This window comes from Hemiscyllium ocellatum, unplaced genomic scaffold (genome assembly GCF_020745735.1).
Source record: "Hemiscyllium ocellatum isolate sHemOce1 unplaced genomic scaffold, sHemOce1.pat.X.cur. scaffold_2949_pat_ctg1, whole genome shotgun sequence".
Taxonomy (NCBI): domain Eukaryota; kingdom Metazoa; phylum Chordata; class Chondrichthyes; order Orectolobiformes; family Hemiscylliidae; genus Hemiscyllium; species Hemiscyllium ocellatum.
Window position 1 is genome coordinate 1 of NW_026868257.1, and position 12,466 is coordinate 12,466.

At 54.8% G+C, this 12,466-nt stretch overlaps 1 protein-coding gene across 1 annotated transcript; it reads right to left on the reverse strand.

The window, feature by feature from the left end:
• Window positions 1-118: 118 nt before the first annotated feature.
• Window positions 119-9,777, reverse strand: LOC132812709 (membrane-associated phosphatidylinositol transfer protein 1-like; the record flags this gene model as incomplete). Its single annotated transcript, XM_060822996.1, has 2 exons — window positions 9,626-9,777; window positions 119-333 (listed from the first exon to the last, which is right to left on the reverse strand). Coding segments are annotated over exons 1-2 (293 nt in total), but the record flags the coding sequence as incomplete, so codon positions are not given.
• Between the last annotated feature and the right edge of the window lie 2,689 nt (window positions 9,778-12,466).

Here is a 12,466-nt window from a genome sequence, read left to right on the forward strand (position 1 = left end):
CCCCCCCCACACACAAACACACACACACAGGGGAACAGCAGGAGGCCATCCAGCCCCTTCCCCAGCCTGTCCCACAGGGACAGTACATTTGCGTAGCCTCCCTCCCCCTCCCAGTTACCTGGTGCGGGTGTAGGGATAGGCGTTCCAGGACTGCTCCTCCACCTGCAGCGCTGCCTTGGGGAGGAGGGCCCGGAACCAGGCAGGGATGTGGGATCCCACGTGGTACACCTTGTGGGTGAACTGTCCGGACCCACCCGGGCCATCGGAATACGGGCGGTTCTCCAGGATCTCCACCCCACTGTCCTCCCCACTGCTCTCCTCCCGACTCTTCTTCTACAGGGGGGGGGGGGAGGGAGAGAGGGGGAGGGGGAGAGGGAGGGGGAGAGGGGGGGGAGCGAGGGAGGGAGAGAGGGAGGGAGAGAGAGGGAGAGAGATTAGATTCCCCACAGTGTGGAAACAGGTCGTTCAGCCCAACAAGTCCACACCGACCCTCCGAAGAGTAACCCACCCAGACCTATTCCCCTCTGACTAGTGCAACTAACACTACGGGACAATTTCCCACAGCCCATACCACCCTAACCTGCACATCCCTGAGCACTATGGGACAATTTCCATGGCCAATCCACCCTAACCTGCACATCCCTGGGCACTATGGGACAATTTCCCACGGCCAATCCCACCCTAACCTGCACATCCCTGGGCACTATGGGACAATTTCCCGTGGCCAATCCCACCCTAACCTGCACATCCCTGGGCACTATGGGACAATTTCCCACGGCCAATCCCACCCTAACCTGCACATCCCTGGGCACTATGGGACAATTTCCCACGGTCAATCACACCCTAACCTGCACATCCCTGGGCACTATGGGACAATTTAGCACGGCCAACCACCCTAACCTGTACATCCCTGGGGACTATGGGACAATTTCCCATGGCCAATCCCACCCTAACCTGCACATCCCTGCGCACTATGGGACAATTTCCCATGGCCAATCCACCCTAACCTGCACATCCCTGGGCACTATGGGACAATTTCACATGGCCAAACCACCCTAATCTGCACATCCCTGGACACTATGGGACAATTTCCCATGGCCAATACCACTCTAACCTGCACACCCCTGGGCACTATGGGACAATTTCCATGGCCAATCCACCCTAACCTGCACATCCCTGGGCACGATGGGACAATTTCCCATGGCCAATCCACCCTAACCTGCACATCTGTGGGCACGAAAAGACAATTTCCCATGGCCAATCCCACCCTAACCTGCACATCCCTGGACACTATGAGACAATTTCCCATGGCCAATCCCACCCTAACCTGCACATCCCTGGACACTATGAGACAATTTCCCATGGCCAATCCCACCCTAACCTGCACATCCCTGGGCACTATGGGACAATTTCCCATGGCCAACCCACCCTAACCTGCACATCCCTGGGCACTATGGGACAATTTCCCATGGCCAATCCACCCTAACCTGCACATCCCTGGGCACTATGGGACAATTTCCCATGGCCAACCCCACCCTAACCTGCACATCCCTGGTCACTATGGGACAATTTCCCATGGCCAATCCACCCTAACCTGCACATCCCTGGGCACTATGGGACAATTTCACATGGCCAACCCACCCTAACCTGCACATCCCTGGACACTATGGGACAATTTCCCATGGCCAATACCACTCTAACCTGCACACCCCTGGGCACTATGGGACAATTTCCCATGGCCAATCCACCCTAACCTGCACATCCCTGGGCACTATGGGACAATTTCCCATGGCCAATCCACCCTAACCTGCACATCTGTGGGCACGAAAAGACAATTTCCCATGGCCAATCCCACCCTAACTGCACATCCCTGGGCATTATGGGACAATTTCCCATGGCCAATCCCACCCTAACCTGCACATCCCTGGACACTATGAGACAATTTCCCATGGCCAATCCCACCCTAACCTGCACATCCCTGGGCACTATGGGACAATTTCCCATAGCCAATCCCACCCGAACCTGCAAATCCCTGGACACTATGGGACAATTTCCCATGGCCAACTCACCCTAACCTGCACATCCTGGGCACTATGGGACAATTTCCCCTGGCCAATCCCACCCTAACCTGCACATCCCTGGGCACTATGGGACAATTTCCCATGGCCAATCCCACCCTAACCTGCACATCCCTGGACACTATGAGACAATTTCCCATGGCCAATCCCACCCTAACCTGCACATCCCGGGGCACTATGGGACAATTTCCCATGGCCAATCCACCCTAACCTGCACATCCCTGGGCACTATGGGACAATTTCCCATGGCCAACCCACCCTAACCTGCACATCCCTGGGCACTATGGGACAATTTCCCATGGCCAATCCACCCTAACCTGCACATCCCTGGTCACTATGGGACAATTTCCCATGGCCAATCCACCCTAACCTGCACATCCCTGGGCACTATGGGACAATTTCACATGGCCAACCCACCCTAATCTGCACATCCCTGGACACTATGGGACAATTTCCCATGGCCAATACCACTCTAACCTGCACACCCTGGGCACTATGGGACAATTTCCCATGGCCAATCCACCCTAACCTGCACATCCCTGGGCACTATGGGACAATTTCCCATGGCCAATCCACCCTAACCTGCACATCTGTGGGCACGAAAAGACAATTTCCCATGGCCAATCCCACCCTAACCTGCACATCCCTGGGCATTATGGGACAATTTCCCATGGCCAATCCCACCCTAACCTGCACATCCCTGGACACTATGAGACAATTTCCCATGGCCAATCCCACCCTAACCTGCACATCCCTGGGCACTATGGGACAATTTCCCATAGCCAATCCCACCCGAACCTGCAAATCCCTGGACACTATGGGACAATTTCCCATGGCCAACTCACCCTAACCTGCACATCCTGGGCACTATGGGACAATTTCCCCTGGCCAATCCCACCCTAACCTGCACATCCCTGGGCACTATGGGACAATTTCCCATGGCCAACACACCCTAACCTGCATATCCCTGGGCACGATGGGACAATTTCACGTGGCCAACCCACCCTAACCTGCACATCCCTGCACACTATGGGACAATTTCCCCTGGCCAATCCCACCCTAACCTGCACATCCCTGGGCACTATGGGACAATTTCCCATGGCCACTCCACCCTAACCTGCACATCCCTGGGCACTATGGGACAATTTCCCATGGCCAATCCACCCTAATCTACACATCCCTGGGCACTATGGGACAATTTCCCATGGCCAATCCCACCCTAACCTACACATCCCTGGGCACTATGGGACAATTTCCCATGGCCACTCCACCCTAACCTGCACATCCCTGGGTACTATGGGACAATTTCCCATGGCCAATCCCACCCTAACCTACACATCCCTGGGCACTATGGGACAATTTCCCATGGCCAATCCACCTTAACCTGCACATCCCTGGGCATTATGGGACAATTTCCCATGGCCAATCCACCCTAACCTGGACATCCCTGGGCATTATGGGACACTTTCCCATGGCCAATCCACCCTAACCTGCACATCCCTGGGCACTACGGGACAATTTCCCATGGCCAATCCACCTTAACCTGCACAACCCTGGGCATTATGGGACAATTTCCCATGGCCAATCCACCCTAACCTGCACATCCCTGGGCATTATGGGACAATTTCCCATGGCCAACCCACCCTAACCTGCACATCCCAGGACACTATGGGACAATTTTCCATGGCCAATCCACCCTAACCTACACATCCCAGGGCATTATGGGACAATTTCCCATGGCCAATCCACCCTAACCTGCTCATCCCTGGGCACTATGGGACAATTTCCCGTGGCCAACCCACCCTAACCTGCACATCCCTGGGCACTATGGGACAATTTCCCATGGCCAATCCACCCTAACCTACACATCCCAGGGCACTATGGGACAATTTCCCATGGCCAATCCACCCTAGCCTACACATCCCTGGGCATTATGGGACAATTTCCCATGGCCAATCCACCCTAACTGCACATCCCTGGGCACTATGGGACAATTTTTCATGCCCAATCCCACCCTAACCTGCACATCCCTGGGCACTATGGGACAATTTCCCATGGCCAATCCACCCTAACCTGCACATCCCTGGGCACTATGGGACAATTTCACATGGCCAATCCCACCCTAACCTGCACATCCCTGGGCATTATGGGACAATTTCCCATGGCCAATCCCACCCTAACCTGCACATCCCTGGGCACTATGGGACAATTTCCCATAGCCAATCCCACCCTAACCTGCAAATCCCTGGACACTATGGGACAATTTCCCATGGCCAACCCACCCTAACCTGCACATCCTGGGCACTATGGGACAATTTCCCCTGGCCAATCCCACCCTAACCTGCACATCCCTGGGCACTATGGGACAATTTCCCATGGCCAACACACCCTAACCTGCATATCCCTGGGCACGATGGGACAATTTCACGTGGCCAACCCACCCTAACCTGCACATCCCTGCACACTATGGGACAATTTCCCCTGGCCAATCCCACCCTAACCTGCACATCCCTGGGCACTATGGGACAATTTCCCATGGCCACTCCACCCTAACCTGCACATCCCTGGGCACTATGGGACAATTTCCCATGGCCAATCCACCTAATCTACACATCCCTGGGCACGATGGGACAATTTCCCATGGCCAGTCCCATCCTAACCTGCACATCCCTGGGCACTATGGGACAATTTCCCATGGCCAACCCACCCTAACTTGCACAGCCCTGGGCACTATGGGACAATTTCCCATGGCCAATCCACCCTAACCTACACATCCCTGGGCACTTTGGGACAATTTCCCATGGCCAATCCCACCCTAACCTACACATCCCTGGGCACTATGGGACAATTTCCCATGGCCAATCCACCCGAACCTGCACATCCCTGGGCACTATGGGACAATTTCCCACGGCCAATCCCACCCTAACCTGCACATCCCTGGGCACTATGGGACAATTTCCCATGGCCTATCCCACCCTAACCTACACATCCCTGGGCACTATGGGACAATTTCCATGGCCAATCCACCCTAACCTGCACATCCCTGGGCACTATGGGACAATTTCCCATGGCCAATCCACCTTAACCTGCACATCCCTGGGCACTATGGGACAATTTCCCATGGCCAATCCCACCCTAACCTACACATCCCTGGGCATTATGGGACAATTTCCCATGGCCAATCCACCCTAACCTGGACATCCCTGGGCATTATGGGACACTTTCCCATGGCCAATCCCACCCTAACCTGCACATCCAGGACACTATGGGACAATTTTCCATGGCCAATCCACCCTAACCTACACATCCCAGGGCATTATGGGACAATTTCCCATGGCCAATCCACCCTAACCTGCTCATCCCTGGGCACTATGGGACAATTTCCCGTGGCCAACCCACCCTAACCTGCACATCCCTGGGCACTATGGGACAATTTCCCATGGCCAATCCACCCTAACCTACACATCCCAGGGCACTATGGGACAATTTCCCATGGCCAATCCACCCTAGCCTACACATCCCTGGGCATTATGGGACAATTTCCCATGGCCAATCCACCCTAACCTGCACATCCCTGGGCACTATGGGACAATTTTTCATGCCCAATCCCACCCTAACCTGCACATCCCTGGGCACTATGGGACAATTTCCCATGGCCAATCCACCCTAACCTGCACATCCCTGGGCACTATGGGACAATTTCACATGGCCAATCCCACCCTAACTGCACATCCCTGGGCATTATGGGACAATTTCCCATGGCCAATCCCACCCTAACCTGCACATCCCTGGGCACTATGAGACAATTTCCCATGGCCAATCCCACCCTAACCTGCACATCCCTGGGCACTATGGGACAATTTCCCATAGCCAATCCCACCCTAACCTGCAAATCCCTGGACACTATGGGACAATTTCCCATGGCCAACCCCACCCTAACCTGCACATCCTGGGCACTATGGGACAATTTCCCCTGGCCAATCCCACCCTAACCTGCACATCCCTGGGCACTATGGGACAATTTCCCATGGCCAACACACCCTAACCTGCATATCCCTGGGCACGATGGGACAATTTCACGTGGCCAACCCACCCTAACCTGCACATCCCTGCACACTATGGGACAATTTCCCCTGGCCAATCCCACCCTAACCTGCACATCCCTGGGCACTATGGGACAATTTCCCATGGCCACTCCACCCTAACCTGCACATCCCTGGGCACTATGGGACAATTTCCCATGGCCAATCCACCCTAATCTACACATCCCTGGGCACGATGGGACAATTTCCCATGGCCAGTCCCATCCTAACCTGCACATCCCTGGGCACTATGGGACAATTTCCCATGGCCAACCCACCCTAACTTGCACAGCCCTGGGCATTATGGGACAATTTCCCATGGCCAATCCACCCTAACCTACACATCCTGGGCACTTTGGGACAATTTCCCATGGCCAATCCCACCCTAACCTACACATCCCTGGGCACTATGGGACAATTTCCCATGGCCAATCCACCCGAACCTGCACATCCCTGGGCACTATGGGACAATTTCCCACGGCCAATCCCACCCTAACCTGCACATCCCTGGGCACTATGGGACAATTTCCCATGGCCAATCCCACCCTAACCTACACATCCCTGGGCACTATGGGACAATTTCCCATGGCCAATCCACCCTAACCTGCACATCCCTGGGCACTACGGGACAATTTCCCATGGCCAATCCACCTTAACCTGCACAACCCTGGGCATTATGGGACAATTTCCCATGGCCAATCCACCCTAAACTGCACATCCCTGGGCACTATGGGACAATTTCCCATGGCCAATCCACCTTAACCTGCACAACCCTGGGCATTATGGGACAATTTCCCATGGCCAATCCACCCTAACCTGCACATCCCTGGGCATTATGGGACAATTTCCCATGGCCAACCCACCCTAACCTGCACATCCCAGGACACTATGGGACAATTTTCCATGGCCAATCCACCCTAACCTACACATCCCAGGGCATTATGGGACAATTTCCCATGGCCAATCCACCCTAACCTGCTCATCCCTGGGCACTATGGGACAATTTCCCGTGGCCAATCCACCCTAACCTACACATCCCAGGGCACTATGGGACAATTTCCCATGGCCAATCCACCCTAGCCTACACATCCCTGGGCATTATGGGACAATTTCCCATGGCCAATCCACCCTAACCTGCACATCCCTGGGCACTATGGGACAATTTCCCATCGCCAACGCACCCAATCCTGCACATCCCTGGGCACTATGGGACAATTTCCCATGGCCAATCCACCCTAACATGCACATCCCTGGACACTATGGGACAATTTCCAATGGCCAATCCACCCTAACCTGCACATCCCTGGGCACTACGGGACAATTTCCCATGGCCAATCCCACCCTAATCTGCACATCCCTGGGCACTAAGGGACAATTTCCCGTGGCAAACCCACCCTAACCTGCACATCCCTGCGCACTATGGGACAATTTCCCATGGCCAATCCACCCTAACCTGCACATCCCAGGACACTATGGGACAATTTTCCATGGCCAATCCACCCTAACCTACACATCCCAGGGCATTATGGGACAATTTCCCATGGCCAATCCACCCTAACCTGCACATCCCTGGGCACTTTGGGACAATTTCCCATGGCCAATCCACCCTAGCCTACACATCCCTGGGCATTATGGGACAATTTCCCATGGCCAATCCACCCTAAGTTGCACATCTCTGGGCACTATGGGACAATTTTTCATGCCCAATCCCACCCTAACCTGCACATCCCTGGGCACTATGGGACAATTTCCCATGGCCAATCCCACCCGAACCTGCACATCCCTGGGCACTATGGGACAATTTCCCATGGCCAACCCACCCTAACCTGCACATCCCTGGGCACTATGGGACAATTTCCCATGGCCAACGCACCCAATCCTGCACATCCCTGGGCACTATGGGACAATTTCCCATGGCCAATCCACCCTAACCTGCACATCCCTGGGCACTATGGGACAATTTCCCATGGCCAATCTACCCTAACCTGCACATCCCTGGGCACTATGGGACAATTTCCCTGGCCAATCCACCCTAACCTGCACATCCCTGGGCACTATGGGACAATTTCCAATGGCCAATCCACCCTAACCTGCACATCCCTGGGCACTACGGGACAATTTCCCATGGCCAATCCACCCTAACCTACACATCCCTGGGACCTCTGGGACAATTTCCCATGGCCAAATCCACCCGAACCTACACATCCCTGGGCACTATGGGACAATTTCCCATGGCCAATCCCACCCGAACCTGCACATCCCTGGGCACAATGGGACAATTTCCCACGGCCAACCCACCCTAACCTGCACATCCCAGGGCACTATGGGACAATTTCCCATGGCCAACGCACCCAATCCTGCACATCCCTGGGCACTATGGGACAATTTCCCATGGCCAATCCATCCTAACCTGCACATCCCTGGGCACTATGGGACAATTTCCCATGGCCAATCTACCCTAACCTACACATCCTTGGGCACTATGGGACAATTTCCCATGGCCAATCCACCCTAACCTGCACATCCCTGGGCACTATGGGACAATTTCCCATGGCCAATCCACCCTAACCTGCACATCCCTGGGCATTACGGGACAATTTCCCATGGCCAATCCACCCTAACCTGCACATCCCTGGGCACTATGGGACAATTTCCCATGGCCAATCCACCCTAACGTACACATCCCTGGGCACTATGGGACAATTTCCCATGGCCAATCCACCCTAACCTACACATCCCTGGGCACTATGGAACAATTTCCCATGGCCAACCCACCCTAACCTGCACATCCCTGGGCACTATGGGACAATTTCCCATGGCGAACCCACCCAATCCTGCACATCCCTGGGCACTATGGGACAATTTCCCATGGCCAATCCACCTCAACCTGCACATCCCTGGGCACTATGGGACAATTTCCCCTGGCCAATCCACCCTGACCTGCACATCCCTGGGCACTATGGGACAATTTCCCATGGCCAATCCCACCCTAACCTGTACATCCCTGGGCACTATGGGACAATTTCCCACGGCCAATCCACCCTAACCTGCACATCCCTGGGCACTATGGGACAATTTCCCATGGCCAATCCACCCTAAACTGCACATCCCTGGACGCTATGGGACAATTTCCCATGGCCAATCCACCCTAACCTGCACATCCCTGGGCACTATGGGACAATTTCCCATGGCCAATCCACCCTAACCTGCACATCCCTGGGCACTATGGGACAATTTCCCATGGCCAATCCACCCTAACCTACACATCCCTGGGCATTATGGGACAATTTCCCATGGCCAATCCACCCTAACCTGCACATCCCTGGGCACTATGGGACAATTTCCCATGGCCAATCCACCCTAACCTACACATCCCTGGGCATTATGGGACAATTTCCCATGGCCAATCCCACCCTAACCTGCACATCCCTGGGCAGTATGTGTGGGTGGCGGTCCTTCTCTGACCTGGATCATGTAGAGCTGAGCGACTTGGTACTCGCTGAGGCTCATGGGAAGAGCGATCCGATATTCCTTAATCAGCATCGTTACTGCGGCCAATCAGAATCCACGTCCAGGCAGGGATCATCCAATCAGCAACCCCGGACACATTGGGGGATCTGAAAGAAACAACCAATAGGAATCAGAGGAATCAGGTGGGAGCGAGATGGGGAATGTGGGTGGGTGGGGTTGAACAGGCGGTAAGGGGAAATGGGTGGGTGGGGAATGGCTGCGGGTGAGGTGTGAGGGGGGATGGGGCTAGGGAAGGTGGGGGGAAGGAGGAGAGGGGTAGGGGAAGGGGGGAGGGGAGTGTGGGGGAAGGGGGATAGGAGGGTGGGGGAGAGTGGGGGGATGGGGAGCGCGAGGGGAGTGTGGGGTAAGGGGAGGATGGGAGGGTGGGAGAGGGTGAGGAGAGTGTGGGTAGGGGGGATGGGAGGGTGTGGGAGGGCGAGGGGAGTGTGGAGGAAGGGGAGGGTGGGAGGCTGGGGGAGGGCGAGGGGAGTGTGGGGGAAGGGGAGGACGAGGGGAGTGTGGGGGACGGGGATGGGGGGGTGGGGGAGTGTGTGCGGATGTTGGGGAGGGTGAGGGGAGTGTGGGAGGAGGGGAGGGTGGGGGAGCGTGAGGGCAGTGTGGGGGATGGGGAGGAGGGGAGTGTGGGGGAAGGGGAGGACGAGGGGAGTGTGGGGGACGGGGATGAGGGGAGGGTGGGGGAGTGTGTGCGGATGTTGGGGAGGGCGAGGGGAGTGTGGCAGGAGGGGAGGGTGGGGGAGCGCGAGGGCAGTGTGAGGGAAGGGAGGATGGGAGGGTGGGGGAGCGCGAGGGCAGTGTGGGGGATGGGGAGGAGGGGAGGGTGGGGCAGCGCGAGGGCAGTGTGGGGGATGGGGAGGGGGTGTTTGTGACCCACACATACACAGAGTGATGGGAGTTACGTGCAGGGGTATGGGGGTGTTGTGATGGAGGGGGAGGGGGAGCGGTAGGGGAGGGGGATAGGGTTGTTGTGATGATGGGGGAGGGCAAGGGGAGTCTGGGGGTGGGGGGGAGGAGAAGGTGGGGGTGGGGGGAGGGGGATGGGGGTAGGGGAGGGTGAGCGGAGGGTGAGGGGAGGGGAGGGGATGGAGTGTGATGAAATTTAAACTGGAACTCTCTCACCATTTTCAGATCACAGATCGCCAGGCCCTGGGATCACCATGGCAACCAAAACCCATGGGAACTACCGGATAAAGTCCATCCAGCCCCATCCGTCTGTGTCTGTGTGTGTCTGTGTGTGTGTGGGTCTGTGTCTGTGTGTGTGAGTCTGTGTCTGTGTGTGAGTGTGTGTCTGTGTGAGTGTGTGTCTGTGTGAGTGTGTGTGTGTCTGTGTGTGTGTGTGTGTGTGTGAGTGTGTGTGAGTCTGTGTGTGTGTGTGTGTGTGAGTCTGTGTGTGTGTGTGTGGGTCTGTGTCTGTGTGTGTGTGTGTGGGTATGTGTCTGTGTCTGTGTGTGTGGGTCTGTGTCTGTGTGTGTGTGTGGGTCTGTGGGTCTCTGTGAGTGAATCTTTGAGTGTGTGTGTGTGTATCTGTGGGTCTGTATGTGAGTGTGGGTGTATGTATCTGTGTGTGTGTGTGAGTCTGTGTCTGTGTGTGTGTGGGTCTGTGTCTGTATGTGTGTGTGTGGGTGTGTGGGTCACTGTGAGTGAATCTTTGAGTGTGTGTGTGTATGTATGTGTATCTGTGGGTCTGTATGTGAGAGTGTGTGTATGTATCTGTGTGTGGGTGTGTGTGTGTGTGTGTGTGTGTGTGGGTCTGTGTCTGTGTGTGTGTGTGGGTGGGTGGGTCTGTGTCTGTGTGTGTGTGTGCGTGTGTGGGTCTCTGTGAGTGAATCTTTGAGTGTGTGTGTGCGTGTGTATCTGTGGGTCTGTATGTGAGAGTGTGTGGATGTATCTGTGTGGGTGTCTATGTGAGAGTGTGTGTGTGAATGTGTGTGCTGATGTATGTGTGTGCGTTTGTGTGTGTTTAAGAGTGAGTGCGTGCATGTGTGTGTGAGTGTGTGTGTGTCTGTATCTGTGAGAGCGAGTGTGATTGTGGGTGTGTGTATATGTTATACTGTATATAAACCATCCCAAACCCCTTGATTCGATCCCAGTCTGTAACCCCCTCCCGGGGTATCTGTTATTCTGTATATAAACCATCCCGAACCCCTCGATTAGATTCCAGTCTGTAACTCCCTCCCGGGTATCTGTTATTTTGTATATAAACCACACCCCGAACACCTCGATTAGATTCCAGTCTGTAACTCCCTCCCGGGTATGTGTTGTTCTGTATATAAACCCCACCCGAATCCCTCGATTAGATTCCAGTCTGTAACTCCCTCCCGGGGTATCTGTTATTCTGTATATAAACCACCCTGAACACATCGATTAGATTCCAGTCTGTAACTCCCTCCCGGGGGGAGCTGTTACTCTGTATATAAACCACCCCGAACACCTCGATTAGATTCCAGTCTGTAACTCCCTCCCCGGGGGGAGCTGTTACTCTGTATATAAACCACCCCGAACACCTCGATTAGATTCCAGTCTGTAACTCCCTCCCGGGTATCTGTTATTCTGTATATAAACCACTCCGAACCCCTCGATTAGATTCCAGTCTGTAACTCGCTCCCGGGTATCTGTTATTCTGTATATAAACCACTCCGAACAACTCGATGAGATTCCAGTCTGAAACTCATTCCCAGGTATCTGTTATCCTGTATAAAAATAACCCCGAACTCCTCGATTAAATTTCAGTCTGTAACTCCCTCCGGCGTATCTGTTATTCTGTATATAAACCACCCT